Here is a 17,579-nt window from a genome sequence, read left to right on the forward strand (position 1 = left end):
ACTCTAACCGCTAGGATATCTGCCTTTGGTTAGATACCAGCAGGAGAAAAGTAGCCAATCACATACCAGGTATGAGAAAGGTAGCCAATCAGATACCAGTTAGGAGAGAGAGAGCCAATCAGATACCAATAGAAGAGAGATACCTACTCTTACACAACTATCAGAAGTCCTATCCATTCATCCAGACTAGGCAGGGAGGCTCACTGGGTCCACCCAAACAACCATCACTCAAATCTCTTTTACTCAAACCAAACATAAGCAAACACATATCACAAACCCATAGCTTGTTAACAGAGTATTCCAAAGCTACCACAACAAGGGTGAAAGAGAAATGGGGGAGGGATCTTGGGACCCAGGTCACAGAAGATCAATGGTCTGAAATAAATTAGCAATCCCAAAGAGTTTACATTAATACAAGATACAAGCTCTGTCAGTACAAATGTATTTATAGATCTTATCTAACACCTTTAAAAATGACTCCTCTCCACACTGCCCTCACTGTAAAGCAGAGACAGGAACTCTATAATTCCTGAAATGAGTCAGCGCTAAACATTAACAGTGGTGGCTGAAGATTGAAAATATCCTTCACAGGCAAGTACATTTTAACTCCCATGAGGACAATCCTTGATGATCTGTCCAATCTATATCTCACTTCTCAGAGAATAAAGAATTTCTTTAGCCAGAGTCAATGTCTGCGGCCCGGCGGAAATCTAATTGGCATAATAAAAAAATCCCCATCAAAATCCATCTTTTTAAGCTAGAGATATTTTTTTCATAAACTTGTACCCGCATCTGGGTTGGAATGTGGCAGAGCCACAGCGGTGTTTGTCAGACCAGGAGACATCACGAAAACGTCTGTAGCGTCTGAATGGCTTGGCCAACAAACTAAAATGTAAAGATGAGACTCTCATGAACACGATGGTGAGCCATCCATTTTGCTCAACAAATCCCACAAGTGTCACAGGACTCGTCTGAAGGTAAGCCTGTACCGGTACCGCTGATGAGCCAACTTCTGTCTGGAGAGTCCGAACTGTTTGGGCTACACACTAATATGACCCCTCTATGGAAAGATGAGACTTCTGTCTGTAGAGTCCGAACTGTTTGGGCTACACACTAATATGACCCCTCTATGGAAAGATGAGACTTCTGTCTGTAGAGTCCGAACTGTTTGGGCTACACACTAATATGACCCCTCTATGGAAAGATGAGACTTCTGTCTGTAGAGTCTGAACTGTTTGGGCTACACACTAATATGACCCCTCTATGGAAAGATGAGACTTCTGTCTGTAGAGTCTGAACTGTTTGGGCTACACACTAATATGACCCCTCTATGGAAAGATGAGGCTCTCTTTTTTTCTGAGATTTCTTGTATCTCTCAGATATAGGATAGACTTCAAAACATATTTCCTTTTGATTTCTGTTTTTCCTTGTATGAATCTGTTATTCAATGCGTTTCTATGGGCTGATAGCCCAGTAAGGCCAAATGCAGTGTTTAAAGGGGCAATGTGCAGTTGCTACATCAATTTTTGGACTAATAAATTAATGATATGTACCCATTGATTCTTGAGAAATATAATTTAGAAATACATCAGCTTAATCCAACTGTTGTACCCCCATCAGAACACCCCAAAATGCTTGTTTTACTCCAATGTTTGTAAACAAAGTAAATGTAAACAAACACCATATAGACTCAAAACATGGTTAAACTATAATTGTGATGTCATTGATGGTCAGTCCTTGCATCCATAGCTCTGTCTTTGAATTTGAGACCAGGCTCATCCCTTTGTTATTGTTTCAACTGCTGATTATTATTTTTTATGTATACGTACAGTGGTCCTAGAATTGAAAATAAAATAGCTAAGTGGCCTTGGTATGACCATCTCAAAACAATTCCATATGTTAGCTCAGTAGAAACCCAGCCCAGGCCCTTAGACCTTAAAGGGGTGGAACCATAAGGATCCTCCTACTATCACTCAATGGATTCATGAGGTCAGTTTTTGCATGCCACAAGAAAAAAATGACATATGACATGCAAGGTAGTCCCCAGTCCTTTCACAAGACCTGAGATCCCCGGTTAGAATACAGAGTCATTATAGAGACTTACTAGTCGGTACGGTACATGTGTAGTATGTGATCTGATGTAGCATCTAGAATGGTGTGTTTGTATATGTATTCAGGCATTATTGTATAATATAATTGTGTGATGCATCTATATGCTGTGTGTTGTTTTGTCTCATTGATTGTTTCGATTGTTGTGCTGGTAATGTTAAAAACAATAAATACAAGTCTTATCAAGTCACACCCACATAAATAGAATGACCAATTATTGTCTTGAATGGGGACGCCTGTTCTATTCATTCTATTTAAAGGGTCACACCAATGTCTGATACCTTCGGGTTAGGGTTATGTTTAGGGTTGAAGTTGAACTGGGGTGTGGACATGAAACTAGGGTTACGTTTAACCATTTCCCTGCCCATAACCTTAACCTTGTGCCAAACCCTTTTGTCTGGTTACTTCATGATTCAGACAGAATAACTTCCAGAGGAAAACTGAAGTAGACTCTTTCTATTCTCCCTTTGTTATAGGGTTTATTGTAATAACCAAGCCAAAGGCTCAACTGGAAACATTATCTGGGGAACAGGTAGGGGGGAATAGAGAAAGAGAGAGGGAAAGAGAGAGGGAAAGAGAGAAGGAAAGAGAGAGAAGGAAGTGAAGTGAAGAGCACTAGCAGCCATCTGTCGCTCAGCAGGAGTTCACTCAGCCAATCAGTGAGCTGATCAGATGACATCACATCCCCCGCAACGACACAGCTTCCTGTGTCACCCATCCTCCGTCTCACCACGGGGCGGTCCAACTGGCATAAAGACATTCTCTTTCTTTCCCTTCCCCAGGGACAGGTGTGTGACGGAGCTGTGGAGCTCCACCAAACACAAAGGGGACCAAAGTTTGAAGAGTTTTCCACCTCAGTAGAGTTTAAATTCCCCCCAGGGAACAAGTCATAAATCTTAGCTGTTAAAAAAGACGTTTCAAGTTTGTCACCCAATGCACAGCGTTTCCTAAAGAAGTTGTCAGAGTTTGTCGCAGCTTTTTTTCACCTGTCTGTGGAGAGGGAGAGGAGAGGGAGATACAGGAGAGGGAGGGAGAGGAGAGGGAGATACAGGAGAGAGGGAAGGAGAGGAGAGGGAGAGAAAGGAGAGAGGGAGAGGAGAGGGAGAGAAAGGAGAGGGAGGGAGGGAGAGGAAAAATATCATTGAATTCCTCTCGGGTCTCTCTGAGTCTCTGTAGTTCCCTGATTGCCTCCATCAGTGTGTCTGATTACTCTGTTCCCTGAGCTGTAGCAGAACGTGGTGTTTGATATGTTTACCCTCGCTCTCAGAGACACATATAGAGACATAGGGAGGGTGGGTGCTGGGTACTCCAGGGTTTATCACAGAGACCGAGGGATGGTGGGTGCTGTGCACACCAGGGGGTTTATCACAGTGTTGTAGGGATTATACAGCAGAGAAACAAGCCAGCTTTATCAGTGCTTTACCCTCACATATGCAAACACACACACGCATGCACAGACACACACTCAGCATCCTGTCAAATCATTCTAATCCCTAGCGCCGCATAAAAAAGGGCAAAGAGCGCCACAGAAAACACACAGATTTGTCAAATTGAGCTCGAGCTCTCTCCCATGGTCTCTCTCTCCCTCGGTCTCTCTCTAACCCCTCCCTTCATTCAGACCTCCGTACACATATCTTCCTGTATTAGCTTAGTACAAATTGTCTCTCAAAACATTTCACACTTCAAGGACAAAGTTTGTTCATTTTCTAATTGATAATCCTGCTCTCCACTTTGAGTTTCTCTCACCTATCAGCTCTCTGTTCCTATAGCAACTAAGTGGCACTCAGTGTGTGTGTGTGTGTGTGTGTGTGTGTGTGTGTGTGTGTGTGTGTGTGTGTGTGTGTGTGTGTGTGTGTGTGTGTGTGTGTGTGTGTTCGTGCTTGACTGACTCTTTAGGTGAAGAACAGACAGTGTCATCCCTTTTTCTCATTTCTGATTGGCACCAAGGAAATGAAATTCGTTTTTTTTTGCTTCTGATGATTGGTGGAATTTTGACACTTGCTATAGTCCTGCTATAATCACATGGTAATAGTTCTCTCTCATCTCCATCAGACACACACACAGATAACTGTGTGTTGCTCAATGTTAATTTATATTTAACTAGGGAAGTCAGTTAAGAACAAATTCTTATTTACAAAGACGGCCTAGGCCGGTATACATACATGCTTCTGTCTCAAACACACAACCTAGTATTGTTTTAATCAGCTTGCCTTCAGTTGTCTGTGAGGTACCCTGGGCTGGTACACTTCATGTAAAATGCAATGCAAGTAGTTTGATTTGGCTTCATGTTGACTCTCTTGAATAGAGCTCGACAGTTTGTAGTCCCAAAGCGGAAATAAGTTACATCTGGTTCGTTCAGCTATTCCTATGGGGAAAAAATATCGTTTTGGAATAAACACACTGGCTTAGAGCTTGTACGTTTTATTCTGAGGTAATGTCAGTCAGTTAACATGACTTTTATTAATTACGAAGCCTTTATGTGCCCTCTGTGATTGTTATTACTACATAAATGGTTAAAAATTAACAAAAAATGTTAGCTGAGGAAGATTATATCATAGAACAAAAATGTATGTATAAGATCTCCTAATCCTGTGTCTACCACAGACTTCATATTCAGCGTTTATCCAAAAACCCTACAAAAACTCCATTCATTTTCCCATAGACTTTGTCCAACAAACCATGGCGGAGTTAATGCCTACAAAAAGACGCCATTACTACTGCTCTCTATTCAACAACTGTTTTCTTCAACAGGGTAATAAGTTCTACTTCCTGTTCCATAGAAGAACTCCAGCTGTCCATCCATAGCTACACACTGACCCCTGGTGGAGGCTTTGGTCATTACATCTGTATACATTTTAGAGAGATTCTAACATAATAATAAATAATAATATTAAATGCCATTTAGCAGACGCTTTTATCCAAAGCGGATTATAGGCATGCCTGCATACATACATATTAACATATGGGTGGTCCCGGGAAAAGAACACACTAACCTGGCAAGCGCCACGCTCTACCAACTGAGCTACAGAGGATATACACTGAGTATGCAAAACATTAGGAAAGACCTTCCTGATATTGAGATGCACCCCCTTTTGCCATCAGAACAGCCTCAATTCGTCAGGGGGATGGATTTTACAAGCTGTCGAAAGCATTCCACAGGGATGCTGGTCCATGTTGACGCCAATACTTCCCACTGTTGTGTCAAGTTGGCTGGATGTCCTTTGGGTGGTGGACCATTCCTGATACACACGAGAAACTGTTGAGCATGAAAAAAGATCTTGTGAAGAATATAATAACTCTACCCCACTTCCTGATAGACCAGTAAATGTATGATTGACTTGATTTAAGCCATTGGCTCCTATCAGGAGCAAAGGCAATTGACCAAGGTCCTCACTCAGATCAAGGCAAGATTTTCCAGGTTACACCAGTTGATGCCACTCAACTATCTCTGCCTGGACGTCTCTACTCCAATGGTTTCTGGGTAACATATGATTGCCAATCATCAAAATGTCATTCAAACAAACAATTAATCAGTCAAATATATTTAAAAAAACATAACATACAATTTCATTTAAATAACTTTATAATATTAACGTTTGAAACATCATCATCCAGGGATATTTGAAGCAAATAAATCCATCAGGTATTTTATGGTTCATCATAGGTTGCCAGGCGGCTCGTACACAGCAGAACAGGGGTATATCAATATCAACGGTTTAGACAGACAGTGGTGTAGTAGGCTAGAATGGCTTCCTGGCCAATACCTTTCTCTACCATTTAATGTATATATCACATTCGATTGAGAACTACACTGGCCAGAGAACACTAAATGAACTGTGAAGTCTATGGTGATGACTAGTGTCCTTATGTGTCATAAAATCATTCCCAATCATTGGTTCTGATCCAATATCCACACTAGTGTACTAGCTACTTAGGATGAAGCAATCTAATATGGAAGCAGTACAGCACACCTGTTTGTGTGTACCAAAACAACTGAACATTCCTGTCTGTGTGTACCAAAACAACTGAACATTCCTGTCTGTGTACCAAAACAACTGAACATTCTTGTCTGTGTGTACCAAAACAACTGAACATTCTTGTTTGTGTGTACCAGAAAAACTGAACATTCCTGTCTATGTGTACCAAAACAACTGAACATCCCTGTCTGTGTGTACCAAAACAACTGAACATTCCTGTCTGTGTACCAAAACAAATGAACATTCCTGTCTGTGTGTACTAAAACAACTGAACATTCCTGTCTGTGTGTACCAAAACAACTGAACATTCCTGTCTGTGTACCAAAACAAATGAACATTCCTGTCTATGTGTACCAAAACAACTGAACATTCCTGTCTGTGTGTACCAAAACAACTGAACATTCATGTCTGTGTGTACTAAAACAACTGAACATTCCTGTCTGTGTGTACTAAAACAACTGAACATTCCTGTCTGTGTGTACCAAAACAACTGAACATTCCTGTCTGTGTGTACCAAAACAACTGAACATTCCTGTCTGTGTGTACTAAAACAACTGAACATTCCTGTCTGTGTGTACCAAAACAACTGAACATTCCTGTCTATGTGTACCAAAACAACTGAACATTCCTGTCTGTGTGTACCAAAACAACTGAACATTCCTGTCTATGTGTACCAAAACAACTGAACATTCCTGTCTGTGTACCAAAACAACTGAACATTCCTGTCTGTGTGTACTAAAACAACTGAACATTCCTGTCTGTGTGTACCAAAACAACTGAACATTCCTGTCTGTGTGTACCAAAACAACTGAACATTCCTGTCTATGTGTACCAAAACAACTGAACATTCCTGTCTGTGTGTACCAAAACAACTGAACATTCCTGTCTGTGTGTACCAAAACAACTGAACATTCCTGTCTGTGTGTACCAAAACAACTGAACATTCCTGTCTGTGTGTACCAAAACAACTGAACATTCCTGTCTGTGTGTACCAAAACAACTGAACATGCCTGTCTGTGTGTACCAAAACAACTGAACATTCCTGTCTGTGTGTACCAAAACAACTGAACATTCCTGTCTGTGTGTACCAAAACAACTGAACATTCCTGTCTGTGTGTACCAAAACAACTGAACATTCCTGTCTGTGTGTACCAAAACAACTGAACATTCCTGTCTGTGTGTACCAAAACAACTGAACATTCCTGTCTGTGTGTACCAAAACAACTGAACATTCCTGTCTGTGTGTACCAAAACAACTGAACATTCCTGTCTGTGTGTACCAAAACAACTGAACATTCCTGTCTGTGTGTACCAAAACAACTGAACATTCCTGTCTATGTGTACCAAAACAACTGAACATTCCTGTCTGTGTGTACCAAAACAACTGAACATTACTGTCTGTGTATACCAAAACAACTGAACATTCCTGTCTGTGTGTACCAAAACAACTGAACATTCAAAAGAAAGAAAAATGGGAAAGGAGAAAATCTTTTTTTATTTTTATGATGCGTAGTTGGACAAAATAACATTGATGCCACTGCTGAACATTAGAGAAAACAGGTCTAGCATATCTATTATACTGTGCAAGAATAGAAGTCTTCTTCTCCAATAATCAATCATACAGGAGAGGGGAGGCACCTCAATCAAGGACAAGTCAACTGTAGTCAATTTCCACCCAGTTGTTCATTTTAACAGTCAAGTCTGGTTCCTGAATAGACTGCCTGGTCCTGATCAAAGTCCTTCTTGTGGAATTAGCCAGGGGAATTCAAGACGGCCGAGGTGTAAAGTGATCAATGTTTTTGATTGGACCTCAAGTTTTTTGGGGTTTCCATCGGCAAACAATCAGCTAAAGACTAATATACACTTCTGTACATGTCTGACAGCCAGTGATCTGTAGTGATCCAGTCAAAATCTGCACTTTAGAGTAGGCCACATTGGACCTCATGATCGTTGCTTTATTGCGTGTATTCAGAAAGCTGGTGTGTAGGTCAGTACCTGTGGGTTCTAAGGTTCTGTGTGGGTAGTGAACTGTACATAGCCGGTCAGACCAGTGTTTCCCCTAGATTGGTTTTACTTAGATGACCCGTCGAAATCAGCTCCTAAAGCGGTTTTCAGGAGTGTCAGAATCAACCAGGTCCAACTGAACCAACTGAAGCCAAACTAACTAAAGGCAGGCCTTCATCAGCGATGTTAGAGGGAAACATGGGTCACCAGGTTAAATGTTAGGGGAGAAGTCAGAATAACCAGGGGCCGAGGCCCGGCCTGCCCCTGTGCCCAACCATTTGTCTGTCTGTCCTTTGGAGGGGTATCGAAATATCAGGCCTTTAAACGTGCCCCTCCAAAAACTAGCACACACGTCAGTCCAATCACTGAGGGTTATTATCTATCTATTATAGCTACACTAGTATATCTACTGTAGACTATAAACAGGCGAGTTACAATGCTGAGTCACCGGTCTGTGACGGTCTGTTAAAAACAATATGTGGTCAATCTAATGTGTCAGGTCGAAGCTAGTCTTTCACTGTCCAGCAGATATAACACATGGGGAATTAATTACAACGCTTAAGTTGCAGTTTGGTTGTAATCTTAATAAATATTTCATGACTGAATCCAACTAAATCTCTAAATAAAAACACACAATAACAGTATCTATGGCACAAATATTATAGTAGAAAAACACAGCCTGTGTATATTTTCAGCCTGTCTGTCAGTAAATCATTTTAAGATTTGCCGTTTCAACATTCCACGGAATATGGCACTAATAAACCCCAAAAAGAAACCAACAACGTTTGTCTATTCCCTTCTGCTCAAACACAAACTTCTGCCTCCTAGTGGCCAGGCACTGTAGTCACCAACACTAGTGGTGAGAGGGCCACACAGGTAGGGGGCGCTACAGGGGGCAGAGGGTGGTGTGAGCCCGAAGGCTAGGGAGGCAACTCCTGTCTGTCCTGCCTGTGGGTGTGAAAGCTACCAGACCTGGGTTAAAAGGAAATATTATTTGATTTATTTCCAAATACTTTGAACGATTGATTGAGCCTGATGGACATGGTGTGCACTTTTGGGACTATTCTATTGGTGCCATTGCGTTAGGCAAACTCAATAAAGTGCAACTCAGGCATTTGAAAGAAAACCCACACTGTTTGAACTCAGGAGTGGTAGCTTTTATATTACACAGGTAGTCTCTTCAATATACACACACACACCTCTACTGTCCAACAAAGCATCAACTTGTTTGTGTTGTCAGGGGGAGGACTGCTATCCAAAGACTGTTTACATACAGGAAGCTGCTGAGGGGAGAACGGCTCATAATAATGTCTGGAACGGAGCAAATTAAATGGCTTCAAACACCTGGAAACCATGTTTACTGTATTTGACACCATTCCACTGATTCTGCTCCAGGTATTACCACGAGCACATTATCACCAATTAAGGTGCCACCAGCCTCCTGTGCATACATATGCATGTGTACAGAACAACACACCTGTTTACACATGTGTAGAACAGCTAAGCTGTACCTGTCTTTTTCCACCTTATTTAACAAAGACCTGGGTCTGAATCCCAAATAGCACCCTATTCCCTATATAGTGCACTAGTTTTCACCACAGTCCTATTGCGGCCCTGATCAAAGGTAGTGCCCTATGAAGGGAGTAGGGTGCCATTTGGGATGGAACCCTGTTCAATACATCTTCACCAACACTAAAGAGAAGTCAGGCTATAGCAGCTTTAATTCACATTACTCAGAAATATGACGATTTTCACCCAGGCGGAGCCTTTTTATGTTTCAATGTTTCATAATAGAATATTATTGCAATAACACACTAATATTACATCCTATTCAATATTGGTAACAAGTCAGTAAAGATACAGTAATGGCAATAGTAATTATACTGTAATTATACTGTAATTCAAAATGGCTGGTCACTGTGTTTGTCACAATATAGTAGCTCACCAAGGTTTTAAAGAACCCCCAAAAAAGACAATATGATTATTATAAACTATACATAACTTTAACCCAAGCCTTATAATAGCATATTGTGTGTTACCCAGGAAATCAAGTTCAGCTCTGTAAGACTGAGCTATCTGTGTCACTTTTTTTGAATAGCTTTTCTTCAAGCACTTCACAGCCATAGGAATCAGATCATCTGATTCTGACATGGCTGGTTACGTCATGCATGCGGGTCGGTTGCCATGGCAGTGTTCTTTATGCTTGGCTGATATGGGAAACAGGAGTGAAAACAGTGACACCTAGTGGTTATCTGAGACATTGCCACCAGGTTTAGATCCCTTGGCATGAATGAGAACAGTTTGAGTTTAACCTTATACTGCAGGGGTGTCACACTTATTTTGCCCCGGGGGCTGCATTCGGTCTTCAACGAGGTCCGGAAGGCCGCAATGAAAATGTGTTAAATTTCTTTGCCGTCAAAATTTGCAAGAGATAGTCCAATATATCCATAGTTCGTGACTGTCTATCTTTAATTTGAGTGATTATTAGCGAGCTGGACACAAATAAGAAACGGTATAGTTTAAGGTATTTCAAGCTAGTTTCATCCAAAAAGCACCTTTCACCAGTGATTCAATATGGTATTTACCTACGATGTATCTATGAACAAACATATTATTTATGTAAGTGATAAAACAATCTCTTTCTGCTCTTGGCCAGGTAAAATGGGTTCAAGCTAGGACATATGGTCTCCATGGCGACAGGCTCTAAACCCAGTAACATCTTGCTGAAGATACAGGGGTGGGGAGTGGGCCTGACAGGTACTGTGTGTGGGATCTGTGTGTGAGTGATATATTAGTGTGTGTGTGATGTTTCACATTATCCAGTCTGTAGAGATGCTCCTCTCCTCTGTGTAGGGTACTGGATAAGCATCAGAAAGCCCAGTAAATCTGTATCCCTTTATCTCCTCCTCTTCTCTAGCTCTGAGAGAAGTACTCCAGAACCATGCGCAGGTGTCCCAGGCGGTCGTTGAGGGAGGGCAGGGACAGGACGGTGGTCTGGTAGGCAGGATCCAGCTGGAGAACTGACAACAACCACCAACACCACGCTGGACCGTTGTTGGAGGCCTGATGGAGAGAGACAGGGAGATAAAAATGAGAGAAGAGGAAGAGAGAGAGAGATGGGGAGATACAGGGGATTTTCGATACTAGATGAGTGCTGGTCTGGAAGTGGTAGGTGATAGGCAAGGTCCATGTGTGTCTGTGTGTGTGTACCTGTATGTTGTTATCCTTGTCAGGCATGGTTCCATACTGTCTGCTGATCTGTTCTCTGAGCCGTGTGTTGAGGCGTGTGTACCAGTCCTGGGCCTGCTCATACACACTGTCATGGAGGCTCTGCAACAGCTCCAACTCTGACCCCTCAGCCTAGAAACAAAAGGAGGAGATTCTCAATGCAAAATACAATTGATTCTCTTCAAACCTTTAACCCACTAAGGTCAATGTCAGAGCCCCTGTGGAAATCTAATTAGCATCATACAAAAATCCCCATAAAAATCTGTCAGTGTAAGCTAGATATCTCTTTTTTTGCACTGGATGCGTCTCAATCCACCACATCTGCCCATGTCGCACTTCCGCAGTGAAAGGTGACAGAGGTAGAGCGGTGTTTGTCAGACCATAAGACATCCCGAAAGTACGTAGAGTCCGAACGGTTTGGCCAAAAACTATTATGACCTCTGTAAGGAAAGATGAGACTCTCACGAACAGGTACAAGCTCTTGGACGCCCAGAGGCCTCACAAGACTCGTCTGAAGGTCCCCGTTACCAGTCAAAAACATGTAGGGAAATATCTATGGAGACTTAAGTGAAAAAATAAAATCCTGATCTTTCTTACATCTCTCAGAGATCGGATATACACTTTAGAACAAACATCCTTCAGTTTTTTTTTTTGGGGGGGGGCTCGGTTGTTCCATGTAGTGAATTTGTTATTCAATGCATTTGTATGGGCAAAAAGCTGTAAGGCCAAATACAGTGGGGCAAAAAAGTATTTAGTCAGCCACCAATTGTGCAAGTTCTCCCACTTAAAAAGATGAGAGAGGCCTGTAATTTTCATCATAGGTACACTTCAAATATGACAGACAAAATGAGAAAATTAATTCCAGAAAATCACATTGTATGGTGGAAAATAAGTATTTGGTCACCTACAAACCAGCAAGATTTCGAAGAAGTTACAGGTCTGTGAGAGCCAGAAATCTTGCTGGTTTGTAGGTGACCAAATACTTATTTTCCACCATACAATGTGATTTTCTGGAATTAATTTTCTCATTTTGTCTGTCATATTTGAAGTGTACCTATGATGAAAATTACAGGCCTCTCTCATCTTTTTAAGTGGGAGAACTTGCACAATTGGTGGCTGACTAAATACTTTGTTGCCCCACTGTACATATTTTTTTTTAATACAAATAGAAAAATTATCCTTGGTATGACTTTATTAAAACAATTCCATATAGCTTAGTAGAACCCCCTCTCCCGGTTTAGATTCTTATTACATAAAGAAAAACTCTCTCCTCTTTAGTCTTTCTTTGATTCATCCATTATTTTGTGTTTTACGTTGTACATGGAGGATATTTTATTTAATTCTTTCCAATGTGTCAAGCAATTATCTTTTTGTTTTGTCATGATTTGGTTGAGTCTAATTGTGTTGCTGTCCTGGGGCTCTGTGGGGTCTGTTTGTGAACAGAGCCCCAGGACCAGCTTGCTTAGGGGACTCTTCTCCACGTTCAGTTCTCTGTAGGTGATGGCTTTGTTATGGAAGGTTTGGGAATCATTTCATTTTAGGTTGTTGTAGAATTTAACGTCTCTTTTATGGAATTTGATAATTAGCGGGTATCGGCCCAATTCTGCTCTGCATGCATTATTTGATGTTTTACATTGTACACATAGGATATTTTTGCAGAATTCTGCATGCAGAGTCTCTATTTGGTGTTTGTCCCATTTTGTTAATTCTTGGTTGGTGAGCAGACCCCAGACCTCACAACCATAAACGGGCAATTGGGTTCAATAACCGATTCGAGTACTTTTAGCCAGATCCTAATTGGTATGTCGAATTTTATGTTCCTTTTGATGGCGTTGAAGGCCCTTCTTGCCTTGTCTCTCAGATTGTTCACAGCTTCGTGGAAGTTACCTGTGGCGCTGATGTTTAGGCCGAGGTATGCATAATTTTTTATGTGCTCTATGGCAATGGTGACTAGATGGAATTTGTATTTGTGGTCCTGGCAACTGGACCTTTTCTTGAACACCATTATTTTTGTCTTACTGAGATTTACTGTCAGGGCCCAGGTCTGACAGAATCTGTGGAGAAGATCTAGGTGCTGCTGTAGGCCCTCCTTGGTTGGTTACAGAAGCACCAGATCATCAGCAAACAGTAGACATTTGACTTCAGATTCTAGTAGGGTGAGGCCGGGTGCTGTAGACTGTTCTAATGCCCTCGCCAATTCGTTGATACATAAAATGGGAAAAAAACACATTGTAACAGCACACTTGTTGTTTGTGTACATGGATTTTATAATGCTGTATGTTTTTCCCCAACACCATTTGCCATCCATTTGTATAGCAGAACCTCATGCCAAATTGAGTCAAAAGCTTTTTTGAAATCAACAAAGCATGATTAGACTTTGTCTTTGTTATGTTTGTTAGTCGAACAAGGTGTGAATATGTGGTCTGTCGTACGGTGATTTGATAAAAAGACAATTTAGCATTTGGTCAGTATATTGTTTTCATTGAGGAAATGTGCAAGTCTGCTGTTAATGATAATGCAGAGTATTTTTCCAAGGTTTCTGTTGATGCATATCCCACGGAAGTTATTGGGATCAAATCTGTCTCCACTTTTGTGGACTGGGGTCATCAGTCCTTGTTTCCAAATATTGCGTAAGATGCCAGAGCTGAGGATGATGTTAAAGAGTTTAAGTAAAGCCAATTGGAATTTGTTGTCTGTATATTTTATCATTTCATTAAGGATACCATCAACACCACAGGCCTTTTGGGGTTGGAGGGTTTGTATTTTGTCCTGTGGTAATGTAATTGGAGAATCCAGTGGGTTCTGGTAGTCTTTAATATTTGATTCTAATATTTGCATTTGATCATGCATATGTTATAAGGCCAAAAAGATTGGAGAAGTGGTTTATCCAAACATCTCCATTTGGGATAGATGACTCATGCTGTTTTTTGATTAGTGTGTTCCAATTCTCCCAGAAGTGATTACATTCTATGGATTCTTCAATTATATTGAGCTGATTTCTGACATGCTGTCCCTTCTTTTTCCCTAGTGTATTTCTGTTGTTTTATTGATTCACCATAGCGAAGGCGTAGACTCAGGTTTTCTGGGTCTATGTTTTTGGTTGGATAGGTTTATCAATTCCTTTCTTAGGTTTTTGCAATCTTCATCAAACCATTTGCCATTGTTGTTCATTTTCTTAGCTTCTCTGCTTGACAATTTTGATTTGATAAAGAAGCTGAGAGGTCAAATATACTGTTTAGGTTTTCTACTGACAAGTTTACACCTTCACTTTTACAGTGAAACATTACGTCCAGGAAGTTGTCTGAAAGGGATTGAATTTGTTGTTACCTGACTGTTTTTGGGTAGCTTTCTACACTACATTCCTTCAATCTATAGTGTTTCTTACTATTATGCAGTTCCTTTGGCTTTGATGCCTCATGATTGAGTATTGCTCTGTTTAAGTAGACTGTGATTTCGTTGTGATCTGATAGGAGTGTCAGTGGGCTGACTGAACACTCTGAGAGACTCTGGGTTGAGGTCAGTGATAAAGTAATCTACAGTACTACTGCCAAAGGGTGCGCTGTAAGTTACCTACCATAGGATTCCCCTCGAAGCCATTGACTATGTACAGACCCAGCATGCGACAGAGGTGCAGGAGTTGTGACCCATTTTTGTTGGTTGTTTTGTCATAGTTGTGTCTAGGGGGGCAAATTTGAGAGGGAATGCTGTCGGATAATCTGTCATCGTTAAAGTATGGGGATTCTACTGGGGGGAATATAGCTAGCACACACGGACATTTTTCTCTGTTGAGAAATTCCTTATTATTAATTTCTAGCCAGATGTAAAATGTTCCAGTTTTGACTAATTTAATAGAGTGAGTTAGGTCTGCGCTTTACCAAATTAGCATACCCCCTGAGTCTCTTCCTTGTTTCACACCTGGTAGTTTGGTGGATGGGACTACCAGCTCCCTGTAACCTAGAGGGCAACCAGTGGGTCCGTCTCCTTTATACCATGTTTCTAGTAGGATGACAATGTCTGTATTTCCAATTTGTGAACAAAGCATGTTGAGCCTCTAGTGCATGCACACACACACACACACACACACACACACACATACACACACACACACACCTCTAAGATATGCCTGGTTGAGCACTGAACATTGCCTTTACAAACTGTTGCTTGGAAACAAGCCAAGTACCAGTAAAACACTCACTGAAGAACTAGATAATAAAATAGCATTTGTAACCTTCCCCAGGAGTGTTAAATTCAACCAAAACTCTGAATTCACAGTGGTCATCCAGGGCCAGGATTAGGTTAGAACAACCCGTGGTAACTTACCTTGTGGTCCTGCATGTATTCTATATCAGCAGTGTGGTATCTAGCTCTCTTCAGTGTGTGTGAGATTGTGTGTACCTTGTGGTCCTCCATGTACTCTATATCAGCGGTGTGGTATCCATCTCTCTGTCCTCTCTTCAGGATCCTGAAGCGACTTCCTCCCACACAGTCCACATAGGAGCGACCGTCAGGCAACACCTCTAGGCTATGAATCTCCAGCATACAGCCGTAGTCTGCAAATCTGGAGGACACACACAGACACAGACAGAGAGTTGTTGGAAGCAAGCTGAAAGGGTAATGTGAAAGACAATCAGATCCCCAGCACAGTGTGGCTCAGCGTAGTAATGTAAAAGGGGAAGAGAGTCAGATACACTCAGGGTTCATTTTTTATACCAGTATTTTCAGATTGTATACATCCACGACCCACCCTTTTCCATGTTCGTAGCTGCACATGCCAAACTTCCTGGTGCCCGTCTCCATACATCGTCTCATCATGAGGCGGTAACGAGGCTCGAAGATGTGGAGAGGACAGGGCACGCCCGGGTACGCCACCGTACACACAAAGATAGGGATGTCCTTAGTTAGACTGGGTGATGGAGGGAGAGAAACAGAGAGAGAGACAGAGAGGATGCAAAAAGAGAGGGAGGATACAGAGAGATAAATATATATTTAAATCAGGGTAACAGTGGTGTTAAGGAGGTGTGTATTTAATACACACACACAGTCAAAAGTTTGGACTCACCAACTCATTCAAGGGTTTTTCTTTATTTGTACTATTTTGTAAAATAATAGTGAAGACATCAAAACTATTAAATAACACAAATTCATGTAGTAACCCAAAAAGTGTTAAAGTAGCCACCCTTTGCCTTGATGAAAGCTTTGCACACTCTTGGCATTCTCTCAACCAGCTTCATGAGGTAGTCACCTGGAATGCATTTCAATTAACAGGTGTGCCCTGTTAAGTTATTTTGTGGAAATTCTTTCCTTCCTAATGCGTTTGAGCCAATCAGTTGTGTTGTGACAAGGTAGGGGTGGTATACAGAAGATAGACCTATTTGGTAAAAGACCAAGTCCATATTGTTGCAAGAACAGCTCAAATAAGCAAAAACAAACGACAGGCCATCATTACTTTAAGACATGAAGGTCAGTCAATGCGGAAAATTTCAATAACTTTTTGCAGTCGCAAAAACCATCAAGCTCCATGATGAAACTGGCTCTCATGATGACCGCCACAGGAAAGGAAGACCCAGAGTTACCTCTGCTGCAGAGGATAAGTTCATTAGAGTTACCAGCCTCAGAAATTGCAGCCCAAATAAATGCTTCACAGAGTTCAAGTAACAGACACATCTCAACATTAACTTTTCAGAGGAAACTGCGTGAATCGGGCCTTCATGGTCGAATTGCTGCAAATAAACCACTACTAAAGGACACCAATAAGAAGAAGAGACTTGCTTGGGCCAAAAAAAAACCACAAGCAATGGACATTAGACCGGTGTAAATTTGTCCAATGGTCTGACGAGTCTAAATTTGAGATTTCTGCTTCCAACCGCTATGTCGTTGTGAGACGCAAGGTAGGTGAAAGGATGTTCTCCACATGTGTGGTTCACACCGTGAAGCATGGAGGAGGAGGTGTGATGTGTGGGGTCGCTTTGCTGGTTATATATTTAGAATTCAAGGGACACTTAACCAGCAAGGCTAGCACAGCATTCTGCAGCGATATGCCATCCCATCTGGTTTGCACTTTGTGGGACTATCATATGTTTTTTGACAGGACAATGACCCAACACACCTCCAGGCTATGTATGGACTATTTGACCAAGAAGGATAGTGATGGAGTGCTGCATCAGATGACCTGGCCTCCACAATCACCCGACGTCAACCCAATTGAGATGGTTTGGGATGAGTTGGACCGCAGAGTGACGGAAAAGCAGCCAACAAGTGCTC

The 17,579-nt window shown here is 41.5% G+C and overlaps 1 protein-coding gene across 2 annotated transcripts in view; it reads right to left on the bottom strand.

The window, feature by feature from the left end:
- Window positions 1-7,558: 7,558 nt before the first annotated feature.
- Window positions 7,559-17,579, bottom strand: part of LOC129858395 (LON peptidase N-terminal domain and RING finger protein 1-like) — a 28,150-nt gene continuing 18,129 nt past the window's right edge. For both annotated transcript variants that reach the window (XM_055927584.1, XM_055927583.1), the window contains exons 8-11: window positions 16,063-16,221; window positions 15,714-15,876; window positions 11,301-11,450; window positions 7,559-11,153 (exon numbers count right to left, since the gene is read on the bottom strand). In XM_055927584.1, coding sequence (XP_055783559.1) covers window positions 11,004-11,153; window positions 11,301-11,450; window positions 15,714-15,876; window positions 16,063-16,221 — 622 coding nt within the window. In that variant the 3' untranslated portion in view covers window positions 7,559-11,003. The remainder of the gene's footprint in view (window positions 11,154-11,300; window positions 11,451-15,713; window positions 15,877-16,062; window positions 16,222-17,579) is intronic.

Source organism: Salvelinus fontinalis, chromosome 6 (genome assembly GCF_029448725.1).
Source record: "Salvelinus fontinalis isolate EN_2023a chromosome 6, ASM2944872v1, whole genome shotgun sequence".
Lineage (NCBI taxonomy): Eukaryota > Metazoa > Chordata > Actinopteri > Salmoniformes > Salmonidae > Salvelinus > Salvelinus fontinalis.